A 21,587-nucleotide genomic window follows, 5' to 3' on the forward strand; every position below is an offset into this window, starting at 1 on the left:
TTCGCACTGTCACTGTCACTTAATATTTACCGTTAGTTTATCTCAATCAATGTATAAAAATGTGTGAATTAAAATGTTCAATCTGAAGAATTTGAATTCCTATATTAATTTTTCAACAAGAAAATAACGCACGCCCGTAACCCAAAGACTACGGACATCCATTTGGCGCGGTCATGACACGCTTCTTTTACATTCATACATCTACGCATGCATGTACAATTTTAATATGATGAATATTAGAGTTCAGTTGTTTCAAGTTGTTTAGACTTGTTTTTTTATTTTCGTCCGAATATTTTATTGGATATAATTCCAAGGCGCGTACCTACCGAAGTACGAGATCGTAGGCAACCGCCCATATCGCCAATCCCCAATGCCTTCTTTCGCCTCTGCTTGGTACAGAAGAAAAAAGATGAAGAGACTTGTGTCTTCTACCTCAGTGACGATGCGAAACGCCGAAAATTACTATTTAACGTCAGTCTTCATTCGTTTTTCGACGAGATGACCAATTTCTGAAAGAAACTTTGTTGTTAGGTAAAGCCCTACAACTATTACCTACAATCAATAATTATTAATTTTTGAATTTAGCATTGAAGCAATAACTACTGGATTCTATCTGATAACTTAATGTAAATGTAGACTATAAATATTAACGTGTAATTATTCAAACTCTAGAAATGATCTATTAAATCATTGGTATATTGTTGCCAAATTTCACAATAAAACATTCAACTTTCACAATAAAAAATATATAATATAATAATTTTAATAACGTTAAAAAGAGTTGACGCCCAAAGCTACGCTAGTTTTCAATAAGCTCCGCCCCTTGAGCGAGCGCGGGAAAATATCGCAGCTTTTTGATGCGAATATCCACCTTCGAGCTAAGCGAAAGCGCAAACCGCGAACTTCGAAGTTCGAACAGTTGGGAGCTGACTGTCGTGCGAGGCGAATGTGCTGTGGTTTTCCGCTCGCGGATGAAATGTTTACGCGATCATCGAAGTTACTTGTGACATGAAAAACTTTGACAACTGTCCAACATATACTTTGTGTTTATTTCAGTGATTTTTTTTATTCGAGATGGATAATAAAACACCATCTAATACGTCTCCGCCGCGGGCGCAAGTCAAGAAAGAAAACGAAGAAGAGATCAAGGTAAGATTTAATTGTAGACAATTTCAAGGATGGAGTGCGACTTCCGTAGGAAGTTCATCATCGAGTTACCGCTTCGTATTTTGGCAGGCGGACTGTTCCGTGTCGTAACATTACACTCGATGGTATATTTTTAAATTCGATACGTTCGCTGCGGCTCTCGTAAGGTTCGCGGGGTTGTGCCGAATAAATTATTCGAGATTCGGTTACAATATTAATTACGTTTCGCGATACACAATAAAACTCGTGTTATATCACGTTTTCGAGGCCTTTTCCAGCCATTAAAGTGTGTAATGCGATATCCGAAGCGCGCTCGGATCGCTGTAACCGGAGTCGGTGGATGTTTTGATAATAGATATAGGCGGCGTGGTGGTGTGCGAGCGTCGCTACAACCGTGCGCCGGTGTGCGTGCGGGGTAATTTTAGACGTTCCTTTGCTCAAAACGTAACACGAGACCGTCCCAGGCCGCAAGCCGACGCCTCGATTTATTGTTTTCATCTGATTATCGTAGTACGTGTGGTGATAACGGCGTGCCGTAATAGCGCGCAGGACGCCCCCGCGGATTCGCGCGCTTTTTTTCTATTTTGGCGCCGCGGAAATAGTTTGACATGTCAATGAACCCGTCGGTGACCACGCACGTGACGCCACAGGACGCGACCACTCGCGACTCACGAGAAAATTTGAGGTCGATACAATTTATAACACCTATTACAAGCTTAGATGTTCTAAATTTTTTAACACGTAATGGTTTTTTATTTTAGATATGTTCGTTCTGGTTACAAAGACGGCCGCGGTTGCCTCATCGGTTTACTTTTAGCATCTCATCTCAAAATTAACATGATTTAACCTAAAATCTAAATGTTGATTCTAGAAACTACGAAGAAATAACGTTAAAACTTAAAATATTTCATTACAGACGCTATTTTGTCAGTGGAATGATAAATCATCAAAGTTGTTACATGCACCATGAATATTTTCGTTCTAAATGCAAATTGCAGTATGCAAGCAATATCGCCTTCAGCTTGCAGTCGATCACGCGTCATGTCATGACGAATTGACATGTTTTGAAAGTCACTGCGATATCACTATAGTGACAATAGGTTTAGTAATTTTAGGTGTAAGCCCCACGATAAATATGGCGCGAAAGTGAGCGGTAGCGGTCGGGGCAGTCGCAGATGGACTTATACCGTCCAGATTGATGAAGTACTCAAGAAGGGCGGTATTAAGAGCTCACAAAACTGACGTGCATGTATGCGTTGATGTGTGAATGTAGAAGAAGCGACAGAGGTGTGTCAGGACTGCGCTAAATGGAGATCCATGGTCTCTGCCTACCTCTTTGGGTTACGGACGTGAGTTATGTTGTTATTGTTCGGTCGATTAGATTACGAAAAATAATCGATTGGATCCTATGATCCTAGGATTTCTTCAAAGGAAACCTTGTGAAGTCCTCTTCTATAGAATTATGAAGATATTTGAACGGATTGCCTATTGAAAGTCTATACCTACCATTGCGACAGATTAGCAACCGTCGGGGAAGAAAATATTTAGGTATACAAATTGTTCCCTTAATATCTTAGTCATATCGCAAAATAAGAAACATGGTTCCCCTACTGCCTACCGGGAAATGTATCCAAAATGTAGAATGCACATTACTTATTGGATTTGCGACCGGATTTGTCTGTCGTTTACTGCTATGTTTCTTTATAGTTTGGTAGTGTTAGTCTCCTATTAAAATATATTTAAAAAGTGCAAATCCTATACTTCAACTACTGTCATTTTAGCAAAAGTACAGTTTATTGATACTTTAGACTACTTATACAAATCGTTACAATTTTCGCATAAAATTATTTCTTATCCTTTTTTTATAAAAAATATATAGCTTGCGCAAAAATGCGTAACAGTGAACACGCATCTTTCGCCTAGTAACTAATTGACCCAGATCAACGCATGCACAAAACTGTAAGATCAGCAATGTTTCAAGTTATTGCCAAATATCTACATTGCAATAGTAAGCTAAATCTCAAGCGTTCGATTATACCTAATTAAAAATAAGCAACGTTTTTAATTTTATTGCATCTGTGACCTTTTGATACATCTTTCCAGAAATTACAATAATGAATTTTTAATTCGTGGAACTATAAGTCATATAATTTTACAAGTAAAAACAATAATTGAGATATCGTTTAAAATTAATAATGTTTTTAGATTGTTATTTATTAGCACAATTTGATTACAATCTTACTTCTTACTAATATTATAAATACAAATGTTTGGATGGATGGATGGATGTTTATTTGAAGTTATCTCAACAACGGCTGCATGGATCTCACTGAAATTTGGCATAGATGTAGAACATAGGGAGAACACATAGGCTACTAATTAAGTTTTGTTTTTTAATTTCCGTGCAGACGGAGTTGCGGGTCACAGCTAGTAAGTAAATAATTTCTAAATAAATAATATTTACTATTATAGTGCGAGGAAGTTTTTCTCTGTGCGTCATTTCTCAAGGTGACACTAACGTCAGTACTTACCTCTTATCCATTTATGTCTTATCATCTTGTCCATAAACAAGGGTACAAATGCAAATGAAAAATAACTTATAGTTATTGTCGATTCGTTACTACGATTTCACAAACAATATAATTCTATGCTAATCGTACACGCCCCTTATACTCGTATAACGTTCCTTAGCTAACGACACCACATAAGTCATTTTTATCAATTTTACAGGAGAGGAAAAAAAAAGGATTTTTTTTTAGTAATTTCATAATAAATACGCTATCTAGCGGTTAAGAAATAGTTATTTCTTTAGTTTTCATCGGTTTACTCTATTTAAACTTTTTTACTTTTCAATTGTCATGTGTAAAATGTGAAAACCGCCAATTTTCGACTCGAGCGGTGTTGTAAGCTAAGGGACGATAAACAATTAAATCCCGACATCATGCAATTAAAGGGAGTGTTGGGAGCGAGATAATATAATAATTACAAGCATACAAGGTGAACCAACATGGAAAGTGTCACCCGATAACCCGCCGTAACCTACACCGGCCATGCGATGCCTGCATTGTACATCTTCGTGCAAACACCATGCGTCCTCGGAGACAAGACAGTCTTACTTTTCTACCTACATCTTACACTGTTACGTATTGCTCACCGACAACTTTTACATTAACTAACTGTTAATTGGCCTTTCCGTCTTATCTTCTAGTTGGCTGGTTTCCGTCTTATCTTCGGCCAATTTAAATTGTTGAAAATTAAAAAAAAAATGAAATTAAAAAATTTGTTTATTGATTGACAGATTATGAATTAGAAAAGAGAGTGGTTTGCAAGAATCTCCAATCATATAAAAATGGAAACAGTTACGACAGATTATTTCAAAGATCATGTGTTGATAGAATGGAGCTTCGACTTGAATTAATAATACATAATAGACATTGGTATATATATAACGTAAAAGATAACATAAATATGGGAAATGTAAGATATATTTGACAGTATTGATTACAGTTTCGATCTATGGCCGTAGTTTTAACGCAAATCGCACATCTGCATTTGTATTACTCTTTGCGTTCGGGGGTGAACAAACACCACCTCGTAGGCGTGGAGGCGTACGCAAGCGTTTCAAGTGTCCACTGACCACCTTGACAAATTGCGCTTCCAATATCACTCTTTTACCTAAATATTAAGGTTTATTATTGAATTAACTTGAGCAAAGATAATTTAATGAATAATCTAGATCTGGATTAGGTTTCCGGTTTTATTTTGATTTTTTTAAAGGGTCACGATATCTGAAGTTATATTATTTCTTTTGCCGGTAGTTGCAGCAGTGCCTTAAAAGAAAAAAAAATCCATCTTTAACTAGAAATGGGTTCTACTTTGTATTGCATTGCAATGAAGGATTCATAATAATTTATTTATTGAATTAAAAAACCCAAATTATTTAATGTAAAACAAACTTCTGACAGTTGTTTTTTTAAAGTCAAAGGCCAATGTGCTCATGGCGCCAAATATTTTTTTCGCGGAAATTCCAGCAAAAAATTAACATAATTTTAATCTTAATATTATTAGTTGTTTTATGTTCATAATTTGAATATTTATGAAATTTGAAACGTGGGTCGTAGTTATTTCTTTATAATTATAATTTCTACGAGGTTCGGCCGTCGGCGTTTGGTCGGCGTTGTACAAGAGGTGTCAAGTTTCGGTGTCATCGGATGCGGCACCACTGCATATAAATATACCAGAAGAAATGTCACTTCATTTATATGTAAAAAAAAGAATTAAAGAAAATGATATATGATATGTTTAATTTTTAAATTTGGTTATAAAAAATAAATCAAGAATCGTCATAACAAGACATGACTTGTTTTATTTGTTGTAGTTATGTAGTTGTTAATAATAATTATAGTTTAATATCGTCGTAACACAAGAAATAATTTAGCGTTATTTGTGAAAAATAATTTTAGAATTCGATGCATCCCGAAAAATAAATCTCGTAACAAGACATAACCTTTTAGTAAAGACTTTGAACATTTTCAACAGTTATTTAATTAAGAAAAAAAAACTTAAAATATTATTTGTTAAACCCGTTTAGAATTATTTATAAAATCTGTGTGACGTCTTAGAATATATTGAATACCCTTTACAGTTTGTAAGTCGATACAGTCGAAAGATGACATTTGTGACGGTTCGCTTTTAGTCCGGTCTTATGTTACTTTGTTATCTGATTTCAACAGGCTTCTATTGAAACCAGTAGCGTTTACATACTATGTTGGCAATTGTATATTTATATCTTGAATTAATATATATAAACGAGGTGTAAACAGGGATAGGATTAGGAATTTCAGTTTTACATACCTTTCTGGTTTCTTGGGAATTGTTGAATAATCAACAAAATATTTAGGATACATTTTATCTTTGCAAAATATAGTTTTTTTTTTTCAATGTTTGTCCAATGATCTTTTATGTAATTTAGCAAAAAATTATTTATATATTACGGATCGACAAATAGACCTTTAAAAATATCTTTCTAACGTTTTTAATTACTGTCAGTATCTGTCTACATTTTCGAATTTAATTTAATATTAAATTAAAATTCAATTATAACACTTGATCTTTCTTTGTTTGTTAAGTATAGTACAAACTGCTCTTTTGATTAAAGGCAGGCAAAGCATCTGCAATGGCGGATGGGCAGCGGTCACTTCGCTGTTTAGGCGGACTTATGACCGCTCGCTCGTTTGCCACCTTATGATATTAAAAAAAAAAACTTTCATTAATATATCTGTGTAAAAACTAGGATCTTTTTACTTAATTAAAATATATTTTTTAATTACATAACCCGATCCGAGTGGATAGCGATCATGTTTTAATTACTTTAGTGCTGACATCCGACGCCGGATCTGTCCTTAATTTTTAGTGAAAAAAGATGCCTCGGACGTGAGGCATCCCTGACGATGGAGAAAATACACTCATTTCTATCTTATACTCAGTTAGATATTTTTTTTTTATTTTAGCCTTTTATGATATCAAATTAGTTTGTGTGACTTAACGCTAATGAATAAGATTTTCGGTACAAAAATAAATTGACAATTATTATTAACTAGCTTTTACGCGGGCCTCCGTTCGCGCGGTATTAAAAAAATGCACACAGGATAAAAATTTCCTATGTCCGTCTCCTAGTTCTAAGCTACCTCCCCATCAATTTTCAGCTAAATCAGTTAGAAGGATCTTGAGTTATAAATAGTGTAACTAACACGACTTTCTTTTATATATTTAGATATAAGATTCGGATTCGAACAATTTTAAAAACAATTGACAATAGTATGTTAGTGTTCGAATGTTTCGTCAGTGCAAACCCATACGTTTTTAACATTTATAAAGAGACAATATTTTATACATATACCTTTGAAACGTTCAAACCACGTATAATTGATAACAAATCTCAAATAACATGAGTTTATAAAGGGTTCCATCCCCGCAGCCTTTGAATTTTAAATGACAGGACTTGTCAAGCGTGGTTTCATCTTTGCCAAATAAAAAGTTCTAAACTTGCTTGCTTGTGTTTACAAAAACGTTTCAATTTTACTTGATTGGCATCTTTATATGCATAAGTGTGATTTTAATCCCCCCCCCAATTTTTTTTATTTATTTTAAGTAGTACAGCGCCGACTCTGCCTAGTCCGTTTCTCTTTAGTTTCTCTCTACTCAATGCTCTGAGCAGACATGGCACCCGCTGCATAATTACATCCCGTCTAGCCGGCGCGATAGGACACCGTCATACAAGCGCTTTTCGTGCAACACGACACGTCTGGTCGTGTACTTTTTACAAAGCAAAGGTTACACGTCGGAGTTACGAAGTTGAGAACAGACGTCCTTTGTATATTAAAACATCATGGGGATGTTAATCCGATACGTAATAGGAGTATACTCGTGTTTTGTTGAAAGCTTATTTTAGTACTTTAAATAAAAAAGAAAAGTGACTTTTCTAAATAACTTCTGAGACCAGCAAATAAATACAACTCTGATTTTATTTCAACGCAGTATAATATTTCACGAATAATCTCGTATTCAACAAAGTCGCCGCCATGACAGTTAATTTTCCCGCCAAAACGGATGTACGTAATCTGTATTCAAATGTGCGCTTGCGTTTACGTCATTCGGCCAGTGCACACGCAACAGATAATTATAATTAAGTATAGAGTTTCTTATTCAGTTATACCCTTTGTATATGCGCAAACGCAATGGTAATTAATATCAAGACAACGATATGGTTCCAACAATTTTAAAATGGTTTCAATTTTACGGTTCAAATAATAAAAGAGTAATTTTTACTAATATAATAAATGCGAATGTTTACATGGATGGATGGATGTTTGTTTGAAGGTATCTTCAGAACGACTCAACGGATCTCGATGAAATTTGGCATAGATATAGAACATAATCTGGAAGAACACATAGTTTACTTATTAAGTTTTGTTTTTAATTCCGCGCGGACGGAGTCGGGAGCGACAGCTAGTTCTGAAATATATTTACATCAAAGAGATTCAAATGCTATCGGATTTCGTTAAATTTTGAAGCATCTTAGTAAAAAAAATATACTTTGTATTCGTTAAATTATAATGCAAGCCTTCCCCAAACAAAACTTCTTAATCTAATAACAGAAATAAAATTAATTCGATTACTTATTGCCAACATTTAGACAAAAAAAAAAAAACAGTTAAACAGTCATGTCATGCTCTTAAAATGTAACAAAACACCTCTCCCTACGAACCCATGCCGTTTTTGTAACGTAATCCCCGCCGCCGCTACACGACACTATGTATTTATAAAATCTCATATGTTCACTTGTTTATGGTCAGATGGAAAACAGTTAAATGTTAATTTCAAAGGACATCACTTCGCCGCGGGGATTCCCTTCGCTGTCACAGCTTATGACAGGAAGCCCGAAATATGATATAGGTATTTTGTATTTGTGCTTGATTTTATAAATCGCGAAAGTCTGGTCTAATCGGAACGGCTATTTTTTATTGCTTAAGAATATTAACTTACTGTCACAACCGTTTATTGGTTATTTAAAGTGAACCTTAGTGAAGATTTTTTTACTAAATCGACACTCAGTGACTCTCTTACAATTCAACTCTTTCGAGTTAATCAATCAGCCACAGATTCAGATAGGAATTGAATAAAATGATCTAATTTTATATTTCAGATATTTTTTGAATTACAATTTGAATTGAATTAGTTTTTGTTGTTTTTAGGGAATATAATAAATACGTATCATTATGATAAGATGCTAAACCATATCTTCATACGCTCAAGTAACGTAACAAATGTGTTCAATTCCGCAGCGCACTACACGTGTTGCGATCTTTATACTCGTGTGAACATTTTTACGCACAACTGGCGAAGATATCGATAGCCATATATTACTTAGAAAATTAAATATAGACTAAAACTTAACTTAACTTGACGACTTAAATATAGAAATTGATTTTACGTTATACGTAATCTCTACTAATTTATGTACTTCTATCCAATTTTAAATACAAGATAAGGGCAAAAAAAAACACTTAACTGTTACTCCAATGTTTGAAATATGCTTATTTGTCTTTTAGTAATAAATTGATAACGTACTTAGAGTTCTAGAGTTACAATAAAATTATTGAAACCCTACCATGAAAGTGTCTAACCATGTAATTAAAAAGCTAATTAAGCGCTGCAGATGGCAACTCTACACTAGACGCGTATTGTTTCACAAAGGCGCGCTCGGCGATGTTGCCAGCTACAGCGCGGCTCCCGAAAGTGCTGGGGTACTCGCATGACCGAATCCGCTCTCGAAGAGTAATGCACGGTAACACTATACTCTCTTTGTTTCGCTCAGACGTTATAATGAGAAGCATGCGAAAAGCGATCGATTGACGGCCATCCGAGCTGTAATGTGACGCCGACGGTTTCGAGCGGGCCGTTTGTTTCGCGCCTCGCTCGCCTTTCGTTTTACTCTTTATTTATTACAATGTTGCTAGTTTTTGTTCAATATTATACTATTTCTATTACCATTTAATAAAAGAACATAAAGGACAAGTTAAATAAAACCGGTAATATTAGTTTATATATGTAATATAGAAAGTATTGAAAGAAAGTAATATCAAAATGAAGAAAAGTTAACAAGAGTTAACAGAGTTTAGATCATACAACGAACAAATTAATATATCGTATTGAATATTATTACTTATCGAACTTTTTATTTCTAGTATTGATCCGTTTAACATATGAATTAAGTTCCTAAAGGAAGTCTTTATTGTTTGAAATGAGCTAATTAAACTATACAAGTGTTGCGGCTTTCCCCACATATATTAAGTGTATCCTCCCCTCGTATCTGCCACAATTGTTGGCCTCACTCAATAAATCAGCCAGTTGCGAGGTTATGAATGACCGGGCGAAAATAGCTCGGATTCTCAGAAGCCAGGCTAGCGACTGGTGACGAATGCTCGATGTTGGTTGCACACTCATATTACTTAGTTAGTTTTACGGATGTTAAATGCGATAGCTAGTTTTGGCCTTTACGAACCTATTATTATAATGCTGCTTGCTTAAAATTGTTTCATCACAAACGTCTGCAATAAAAGTAGACAGGCGATTTTTAATGATTGCCTGATACCTCTGAATTGAATCTGACCACATCTCAGAGACTCTATCAATTTCATATCAGATCAGACAACAGTTTTGTTTTGAACTTCTTTTTTATATTATTAGGCGGTAAGCTAAAAAATAATCACCTGGATTCGAGGAAATAACAAAGCAACCGCTGCCCATAAACAAGTTGTATTGTCTACTTTTATTCCACGGAGGAAGGGACGCACAGAAGAGAGTATTTGCTATTCTAATGCATCCCCTCAACCTTCAAATCCACTTTCCCTTTCCATCATTTCCTTATAATAGTAGGATGGGAAGGGAAAGAAGACTAAAATTAGGCCTGTGGCACCATCGGACGAAACGCGGAATTGCTTTCACTTGATGCCCGTCTTCTATGTGATCGTGGTATTGCACCGGGCGAGCTGACCAATTCTTGCAACAGATGTTGATGTGCAGGCGTCTATCATTGTCAAACGTTTACCATTGTCAAAGTAAATAATTGCTGAAATACAGATCATAGGTTCGATTCCAAACTTACAAACGTTTAGGACCTATTAAAGCTTTGGTCATGCCCGTTCTCATGGGCAATACTGTAACGGAACAAGAACCATGAAGTGGTTTTACAGTATCACTAATGTTATCTTAAGATCCACTCCTAATAGAAACGTAATACTAGCAAATATCACGTACAAAGACTTACTTAGTATCTAGTCTTAGATCTAGCGATGTAATCGTTAAATTGTGAGAGATGAGAATACTAAAACAGAAAGTTTATATCAAACTTTTTGTTAACGACTGTACAGTTTTATACACAATTTTAAAAATGATGTACCTTACCTTAGTATGTTGAATAAGGTGTGATATAGAAGTATAGGGGTACGCTTCCGCGCACATTAGCTGAACGATCGTTTTACACGGCATTAGGTAAATTATAAGCTCGACTGGTCGACACACGATATGTTTGCGCCGAGTCTCGCGTCTAACGTACTATGTCTAACATAGTCAGAATATAAAGGTCTCTATTTTGCCGCTTCCATTAAATTAATATGTAAAATCTTAATAGATTACTATGAATAGCAACTTAAATATATGAATTTAACTATAAATCGCAAATATTAATTCAAAAAAAGTTATAGCAACAAAGATCTTAAACAGTTGAACCGCACTTATTACAATTAATTCTTATGACCTGTTATTATTTTAACGATATAATTTAAACGATAAGAACAGAAGGAATATGAGAGTCTGAATTTGAAGAAACATTATTAGCTCAATAATTAGACACCAGACCTTTAAAATGACAGATGTCCTCTCTTTTTTTCTTCTTTGGTTTTCAATTAGAATAATTGAACACTTCTAAACTGTTTAATAGTTATGTTATTGCATTATACATTATATTTGAAAACAATTATATATTGTAGGGTGAATATAAACATACACAGGTAACACAGAAGTTATTTTACCTCAATATCTAGGTATAATTTTCTACGCTGGCAACCCAGAGCGTAGGTCGCGGTGTCGGGTTCCGAACGCTCCTAAATTTACTCTAGCTCCCGCCATTAAAAGCGTTTATGTTATATTGGATATCACAATATTATCGTCAAAGCAAGGATTACATTACACGCCTCACAATGGTGACGTTGTACTGGATTTTATTACCAATTTTGTAATGGCTTTTAATATTTCTTGAAGCTTGACGCATATACATGATGATTCACTGTGTATATGTATTGAGGTGTTCTCAAACTACACCTTACTAATATTAGAAATGTGAAAGCTTATATGAATGGATGGATGGGTGGATGTCAGTTATAGGCTATCTCCGAAACGTCTCTACGGATCTTGATAAAATTTGGCACAGATGTAGATCATAGTCTAGAAGAACACATAGGCTTTTTTTATTCTGCGTGGACGTATTCACGGACGACAGCTAGTAAAAAGTATAGTTTAATTAAACAACTAGTTTAATTATAAGTACTTGAAACAGGCGTATCTGTGTTACCCATTTCCATGAAAGCTTGTTAACGAGTATTTTACATAACAGATGAAATACGAAATATAAATACATGTTGTTAATTCATTACAAATGTGTTCGCGGCAGTCACTCGATATTCGTAGACATCATCGGGCGTTGGGCGAGTGCGGTGGCGGAATATTTGATAGGCCAAAAGCGAACTAATGGGCACAGTTTTACCTACGCTACGGTAACCATTCGCGTTGAACTGTTATGTAGACAACGGAGTTAAAAAGCTTCCTTGATTACTCGTAAGTTTTTTTTATTTGGTACTATAGATTATACAGAATTACTGTAGATTTGAGTTCCCACCTTTTTTTTATAAGAGAAGGGGGCAAACGAGCGGCGGGAACACCGAGGTGATCAACGACACCCATGGACATCCGCATCACCAGAAGAACTGCAGATACATTGCTGGCCCTTAAAATTATTACGCCCCCTCTTATTACGTCGAACACACTATAAAAAGTAGTGTAGATAAAAGTAAAGCGTAAAGAAGTATGTATATATTTAGTGCGGCTTCATTTTAGCATCAACAAAACCCTTTTTGATTTACCAGACAAAAATAATTTATAAACTCTTGTGTAATATAAAAATTAAAATGGGCATTTGTGCTTATATGAGTAAAATATGGTAACCCTACATCCGGCAGCAACGTGTGCTCGGAATATCGAGTTTTGAGGTGATAATTATTACCCCGCACAGCGCTGGCAACACTGGCGTAAAATGAAACGTCAGAGAACGGTTGGGTGGTACTTGCTCCGTAAAATATTATTTTATTTATTTGCATGTGTGTGGGATGTTAAATCCATTCAATTTATTTCAAATTACACACAATCTCGAAAAACCATTATTTTTAAAATTTAACTAGAATGGTTTTTAATCAACTTTATTTTTTTATATAAAAAGTGTCTAAACTGACTAGTAGCTACTCTGTGTAACTGGAGACCAATTATCTCGGCGTTGGTCATCAGCTTTCTCATGAAATATTACCTACGTACACAGGACACTGTCACTACAGAGGCTGCCTGGTTAAGGATTAATTAATACAGGTTATGCTCGTGTATCAAAGATATCCCGTGGCCGCATAATGAAGGTGTTATTAAAGACAACGACACGACATCCGATACTCCATCCCTCGACAATCTCGATACATCGCTTTTGTACAACTAATGACAGTTCTATAGATTTATTTGTCTATGTTATTATAGTTTTTTTTTTTTTTTTTGCAAATAAAATTAAAGAGCACAGAACCGATTGAAATTTCTTCCACAAAGAATAATTATTTTTTCTCTCAATTAGTCTGTGTTAGTGATTTCTGTGGTGATTTTAACTCCACTCCGGTATTCTTCGACAAACCCATAAGTAAACATCATCATCAGCCCACTATACATCTTCACTGAGGGGCTCGGTACCTAATCTAAGTTAGGGGTGACTAGGCCCTAGTCAACCACGCTAGCCCAGTGCGGGTTGGTTGACTTCACACATATCTTTTAGTTTCTACGCAGATATATGCAGGTCATGTTTTCCTTCACCGTAAGAACGTCAGATAGATGTACATATGTAAATCGAAAAACATTGGTACATGGCGGGTTTTCAACTCAGAATCTGCAGATTACAAGTCAAGTGTTTAACCCCCTTAGCCACCGGCACTATAACACAAGTAACTTACGAAATTTGCCTTGTAAAAATTTTTATTATTGAGGCGAAATATAAAAACCGTAATTTATTATCAATTCCGCACGGACCAGGTCGCAGGCCACTGTTATCTTAGTAATATTATTTATAAATGCGAATGTTTAGATGGAAGGATGGATGGATGTTTGAAGGTATCTCCGGAACGACTCAAAGGATCTTGATGAAATTTGGCACAGATGTAGAGCATATTCTGGAAGAATAAATAGGCTACTTATTAATACTTTTTTAATACCGCGCGGACGTAGTCGCGGAGAAGAGCTAGTATTTTATATAAGTAAATAATTATTTAAAAGCAACGCAGATATTATTGGACGCTCATCCTTGTGTATCACGTTTTATATTTACTTACCAATTTATATACGCAATTGTTGGCAATAAAAATATTCCGTAAAGAGGTCGCATGCGCCACACTATTTATTGTAAGTGTTGCCGTAAGATTGCGAACACGGTATTTTTATAAACTGTCCATAGACACGCAGATGGACCAACGTAACAATTCTATTTTAGTTCATGAATATATTTTCTATTATTTAATAAAAATCAACAAACATAAGTTAAAGAATGCCAGTTAGATTATAAACTGTCGAGAACCATTTTTTATACACTTAGTTCATTATACAATTTTCCGTCTGCTTTTATTAAAATAAAGATGTTATAGAACAACGAAATTGATAATATTACGGTGACATAAACTGTTGCACTTTATAAATGCATACAAAAGTCTTTTAAAATCGAGTATAATTCATGTACTTTTAAAGTTCACTTGAAATAAGAAGGTCGCTCGTATTGATTTACGAGACATTACGATTTGTTGAAATCTTCGCTGCTTAACAGCTTTATTCACATTTTAAAATCTTATAAAAATAATGACAAGTAGTACAGTTTTATTTTTGGAATTAAGAAATGATGATTATGAAATTGTTTGGATACATAATATAGCGTGTAATCTCAAATTTTACTTGACAAATTTTACCCGACTGAAAAACGGCAATGTTGCCTACAACCCTAATGGCCCTAGCCATTTTAAGTACCTATGTTTTCATGTATGTGGGTTTGTATGTATGTCAATTCGATTATTTCATTGTTTCGTAGTGTAACAGTAGCTGTGATGTGTCCAGGAGTTTGCGGAGACGGCAATGAACGAGCTGCTGGGTTGGTACGGCTATGAGAGACTGGAGCTGAGACGTTGGGCAGCCTCGCGCGCCCGCGACACTAACAGCCCCGAACAGGCCGCGGAACAGAAGAATAAAGGTACGAATAAAAAAACTTGAGAGGTGTCAAGGGACACCCGGATGGAACGAAGTTCATTTCGATTAATTAGTGAAGGAACCAATGTTTATTCTATGAATAAAAAACTTAAGTCTTCACAAGAAGTCCATTTTATTTCTATGAATTTTCGTTATATATTGTCACGTCGTTGCCATGGTGAAGTAGCGCTCATTCGTCTATAGCAAAAAGTGTCGTGACAACTTTTCGTAAGAATTTTTTCCGTCTAGCCCCCTTTCACAACGCGCGATAAGGAACTTCGTTCCAAAAACAGATACTATATTCTAATACTAATATGTATGAACGTTATAAAGTAGAAAGTATGAAAGAAGCATCAAATGTAAACATATCTTTTACATGGACCTTTGTCTTTGGTGTTGGTTAGATAAGTTGATATCGGAGTTTGCACAGAGTAGATTGAAACACAAGTACGTCAACAAATAGAAATGTACCTCTGTGTAAATAATTCCTACCTTCCTATTGGCATAATTTGCACTATTTAGAATTATTTAGTAACTACTATCTTCATATAACATCATAAAAATACCAAAGAATTCATGTAATTAATTTTGATTTTACGTTAAGTATTGAAAATTGTAACGTAACAATTCATAGAAGGATAAGCAAAAATACCGAGAAACAAGCCCCCGCTTGATCGCAGCTGTATTTCTATGAATTTACGAACGCGCCCTAACGCGCTTTTACTTTTATGGCGGGAAAATTAAAGATTACAATCTGATCAAATAATCAACATTAAATTATTTTGATGATGTAGTTTTTTATAATAAAATTTCTTAGAACCGAATCGTATTAAAGTGGACGTGAATATTATAATATACAATAAGTTTTTTTATGGTTTCCAAAGTGTTGTCAACTAATAAAGTAAAACTTTGTTGTGAAAATGTTATCTGTTCCACTTTTTGATTACTAGAGTTTATTTTAATCTATTTTCGTCACCTCTGTCCATTAAACTAGCTAATGCATCTGCAATTATTCAACTTACTGAAGACGAGCTTTTGGCCGCGACTACGTCCGCGCGGAATTAAAAAAAAAACTGTATAAGTAGAGCCTATGTGTTCTTTCAGACTATGTTCTACAGTTTTTCCAAATTTCATCAAAATCCGTTGAGCCGTTCCGGAGATACCTTCAAACAAACATCCATCCATCCATCCATCTAAACATTTGCATTTATATTAATAATATGATGTCTATTGTCTATGGGCAGTGAATATTTCGTTATTTTAGCTTTACCTAATGAAAAAAAAAGTTTTCAATTTTAACACCAAAGCCGCTACTGTGTTTACCTGTAACGTAACATTATTTAGAAACCCGACACCGCAATCTGCCTTTACTATTCTTAATGAGCGCGCGAATTCACTTCGTATGTCCTTGAATACATCAACCATAGGGTTGCCACCTTTATAATAATAAAAATTACAATTTATATTTCACACCCTAGACACACACACATTTTCACCCTAGACCAAAAACACATTACAGAAACTTACATGATAACTTCACTTTATTTAACATTTTTATTAAAATCATTGAAGAAATAATAAGCAATAATCGCCATGTATTGTATTGAATATGAGGTCGACTTAGACGTAAAAAAATTAGTAAATCGTTCCTAATCTAAAAATTGACAGCCCTAGCTTAGTATCGGTACGTAGGAGTACGTCGGGAATGAAAACGTATAAGCCTTGTGGTTAAAACGTGATTATTAGGAGAGCATTGTATTACCATATCATGTTACATAGACTCTTCGGAGAGGTGTACGTGGGGGGGGGAAGCACGAGGGGGAGGAGGCAACAATCTGTACTCGTGTATAATTGTCGGGTAAGTTTTCCTAGAGAACTTGTTGAACGTTTTCTAATTAACAACTTGTTATTCAAGAATATACGATATGAAATTGATAGTCAATCAGGTCAGCTAAGTGAAAAGATTTCTTATATTTACCCGACTTTTAGAAGGTTAATAATTATGCGGGTAAGTACAGGCAATCCAAACTAGATCTTTTTAAAGGTATTTTTTTTTTGCGAAGTAAAAAATTCTCACTTGTAACAAAAATGTGATAGCAGTACGATATATGCCATTACATAAAATTAATAGTTGTTTTTTTATATCAGTAAACTAAAGTCGTAAAACGAGACCCTATGTAAAACTATTCCGATAAATCGAGGGGCTCGAATGTCCCGGCTAACTTGATACTAAGTCGTTAGTCCGATAGGAATTATAAGGCCCATAACAAGGTATCATAGATCGGGATAAATGCGGACAGTCCTCGGTAATGAGACCCAATACCTCTCCCCTCCCCTCCCCACACCACCACAAGTTTTATCTTACCAATCAAATTTAATGAAACGATAAAAAAATATTCAATTCTGTTATGATTTGATTTTAAAAATTACTGTTGCCTGCGAATTCGTCCGCGCGGAATTAAAAAATCTCGTTATAAATATAACCTATGTAACATTTATAGTATAGCTTCCCAACAAAGAAAGAATATTCAATACAAACAAACAATCAAATCAGTCTTCTTTATAATATTAGTACAGGCAAACAAAATCGAAACAAGCACTCAAATGGCTTAACTCTACTGCCAAAAAACTGTACAAACAGATTTTAAGACTTCCTCTTTTTTAAGTCGGTTAAAAGATTGCAGATGTCTATGGACAGTGATCATTTCGCTATTTTGTCGATAGCAGGTAACCATTTGCTCGTTTGCCAACTTCTGTTATAATTATATAGGTAAAATACACTTGTATAAATACGTATTGATTACAGTTTAAATAAGTTATCCGGTTGCTTGACTCCTGTTGTAAATTATATCAAGCGTAAACAACGAGCATTTATATAAATCACATACATAATTGCACTGGACACGTTTACTCGCTCCGTTTTATTTACAATATTACCTTATCGTTATATTTTCATCTTATATAATGCGTTTAATTCATTACACGCTTAATTTTTGCATATTTCTTATTCGTTCCATTGTACCTTAAACAAAATTGGACTATACAAACCAAGGTGTCATGGCAGATTCGACAATAAATTGTTTGTTTGTTTTCGTAAAGTAATGTTTTCTTATAAACAATACGGTGTACTTTTTCAGACGAGTGTTCGTGGTGCAACAAGAGCATCGGCAGCGAGAGCGGCGCGCTGCAGCAGGCGGGCGCCGCGTTCTGCTCCGAGCTGTGCTTCAGCCAGTCCCGGCGTGCCAACTTCAAGCGCGCTAAGACCTGCGACTGGTGTCGACATGTGCGGCACACCGTGGCTTACGTTGACTTCCAGGTATTATCTATATCCTCTAATTTCTTACAATCAAGAAAGATAGTTTTATAGAAGAAATACACGATTATCTATGGAGAGAAGAAAAAATGTTTTTCCAACACGTGATGTATTTGAATTGCAGATAAAGAAAAACAAATTTTTAAGATTTTTATCTCTCTGTTTGACTGTCCGCAAGTGCGTGTTTGTTCAGGGTAATCTCCGGAACGGCTGGACCGAGTTTGACGGGAACGTAGCTGATGCACGCGGGCATATTTTTTTTAAATTCTAATTTAAATCCCGGGCGATCTCTAGTATGACATAAAACTTTAGTTTACAAGAAAATTTGTACCGTTGTATTAAATCTTTAATGTAACCGACTTCTTGTATTTTCAGGACGGTGCAACACAACTGCAGTTTTGCTCAGACAAATGTCTGAATCAATACAAGATGCACATCTTCTGTCGCGAGACGCAGGCGCACCTCGACCTCAATCCGCACCTCGTGAGCGCCGCCTCCTCCACCAACCTCATCACGCCGGAGCTCTGGCTCAAGAATTGCAAGAGCAGGTCCGCGTCGCCCACATCCGAGAGATCCACCTCTCCGAACATTGAAAACTTAACTGTCAAATCCACAATCGAAAAAACAGATCACAACTCTGCGAGGAAATCTCCCCTGCCAATAATAACGGTCGCCCCGGCGGCGAAACTGATGAATCCAAAGACTACTGAAGATAAAACACAAAAATCACCAGACTTGAAAAAAGACAGAACTAAAATGAACACACGCAAACGTCGGACTTCCAAGTGCTCGGCGACGGTGACGTCACAGAACTTGCGCCAACATAACACCACTCCGAAGGCTCAGGACTTGCGACTCTGCAGCCCTTCACTAGACGGCTCATCGCCTAGTTCAACTGTCGGCACAACCGGCAACAGCGTCATTCATTCACCTCCGCATACAATAAATCATTCAGCACAACAACCACCATTCAATCCTATATTCGGAATGCCTCCTGTTTTCGATCCACCACCACAAATGAACGATCACAGATACATATTCCAACCTAGGTTAGGTTTTATGCCACGACCCAGTTTGATTCCAGAACGACCTCCTTTAATGCCGCCTCTAAACTTTCCTCAACATCTCGGCCAACCTCCTCCTGTCACAGTATTGGTTCCGTACCCAGTAATATTACCAATACCACTCCCGATACCGGTTCCAATACCAATAACTTCCTTTATACAAGCACATTTGAGCAAAGTGAAAAAGGAAACTACAACCGAAGACACAGAAGGTCCTCTTGACTTCACAATAAACAGTGATAAAAAGAAAGCCGCTAATACAACAGAGGCAGAAAATATAGAAATCCAAGCAGCTATACAACAAACATTACAACCGATCGTTGAAGAAAACGAGACCACAGACAACAAAAACGACAATAATGAATGTAAAAATCCAGAACAAACTTTGCCTAAGTTTAAAATAACAAGGCTAGGTAATAAAATGGCGAAAATTGTGTCTAAAACAAGAGAACCGTCAGAATCTACGAGACCTTTGCGGAAACGAAGAAGACTCGTTGAAGTTACCACCGAAGAAGAACCGATCATTCCTAAAACTAGGAAAACTGTTGAAGTTTAAACATAAATATATGTCATAGATTTTGAAACTTTTTAAAATACATATCACAATTTAATACGATAAATAAATTATACGAACTGAGTTCAGTTTACTTACAAACAGCTAGTCTTAGATTTAAGATGTGATTTAATAATACTTTAAGTTTTTAGGCAGCACTATTAATGTGATATTAGTAACATAATTTTAATTCGATGTAAAATAAAATAATAAATAATACTTAAGAGCATTTTTTTTTTCACAAACAACTGGCTGAACTAAAAGAAATACCAACTAGATGGAGCCGTAAGCACTAGCATGGCGATAAAAGATTAACATGCCTATAGCCCGGTCGCGGAGCACGAAGAATTTCGTACAATGACCTTTTTACCTACTGACAGAGGTTACAAACATTTTTTTTACATGAATTATTTGAAGGAGAAAGAAAATTTACCAACTTATAAAATACTAGCGACCCGCCCCGGCTTCGCACGGGTGCAATGCAAAATATACCTACTACAGAATAAATGCACAATTTATTTAAGGTACTTAAATGGATAAGGATTAATGCTGTATTGTTTAAAATCACTTCGTAAAAGAATAAAAATGGTTATGCTGGGTTATCCCTAAGAGATAGACATATACCATCGCGGACTTTTTTGTTGAACTTTTTAAGGTGAACAATACTGTAGTACATTATTTTGGTCTATCTCGTAGGGTTCAGCCAGCGTTTGCAATATAAGCGCAAAAAAAACGTGCTTATTTACGACATCACATTAGAAAACTTTAAATTTATCAGTGTTTCTCTACTATATTATGCATTTATTATACATACAAACCTTCCTTAAGAATCACTCTATCTATTAAAAAAAACCGCGTCAAAATCCGTTGCGTAGTTTTAAAGATCTAAGCATACATACGGACATACAGCGAAAGCGACTTTGTTTTATACTATGTATATTGATAGTTATTATTATTAAATAAATTATTTATTTAGATTTAATAATACAAGTAATATAAATCTAGACAAGTATCTAATAATAAAAAATCAAAAATCAGAATCCGATTCCTCTGTTTTGGAGTAACTTTTCCGAAGACGTCTCGCCTGTCACATTTATTACAAAAGAATCAACAGTTTTGTCAACATTATCATCTAGTCTAGCTAATTTCGATTCCCCTTATTAAAAATTAAACTTATAGTCTCCAATTAAAAGTTTACAATCCCTGAGGACGGCGGCCTTTGTTTATGTGCGAGCGAGACTCATTGTATTTACGCGGGAGTGACAGAGACAGGTAATGCGAGTTCAATGTACGAAATTCTTCGTGCTCCGCGACTGGACTATAGATAAAAATTACACAAAATTAGACTTGTCCGAAAAAACTGGTTATAGAGATAAATTAAATTGCAATCTTTACAAAGTAATATTGACAATAAATAAAGTCA

General features: G+C 35.4%; 1 protein-coding gene across 2 annotated transcripts; it reads left to right on the forward strand.

Moving 5' to 3' along the window:
- The first annotated feature begins 931 nt into the window (after positions 1-931).
- Positions 932-20,311, forward strand: LOC106709704 (sine oculis-binding protein homolog). 2 transcript variants are annotated; one of them, XM_014501554.2, is made up of 4 exons: positions 932-1,149; positions 15,106-15,238; positions 18,372-18,550; positions 18,923-20,310. In XM_014501554.2, the coding sequence occupies exons 1-4, from the start codon at positions 1,075-1,077 to the stop codon at positions 20,165-20,167; spliced, it is 1,632 nt and encodes a 543-aa protein (XP_014357040.2). In that variant the 5' UTR covers positions 932-1,074; the 3' UTR covers positions 20,168-20,310. The 2 variants fall into 2 exon arrangements, with proteins under 2 accessions (XP_014357040.2, XP_014357041.2); XM_014501555.2 differs by having other exon boundaries at positions 1,083-1,149; positions 15,080-15,238; positions 18,923-20,311.
- The last annotated feature ends 1,276 nt before the right edge of the window (positions 20,312-21,587 follow it).

This window comes from Papilio machaon, chromosome 11 (genome assembly GCF_912999745.1).
Source record: "Papilio machaon chromosome 11, ilPapMach1.1, whole genome shotgun sequence".
Taxonomy (NCBI): Eukaryota; Metazoa; Arthropoda; class Insecta; order Lepidoptera; family Papilionidae; genus Papilio; species Papilio machaon.

Bases quoted from the DNA above. Each gene is read 5' to 3' on its own strand.
- LOC106709704 (XM_014501554.2), top strand. From the start codon at position 1,075: ATGGATAATAAAACACCATCTAATACGTCTCCGCCGCGGGCGCAAGTC. The intron at 15,239-18,371 runs GTACGAATAAAA...GTACTTTTTCAG, and splicing joins CGCGGAACAGAAGAATAAAG to ACGAGTGTTCGTGGTGCAAC. The intron at 18,551-18,922 runs GTATTATCTATA...TTGTATTTTCAG, and splicing joins TGGCTTACGTTGACTTCCAG to GACGGTGCAACACAACTGCA.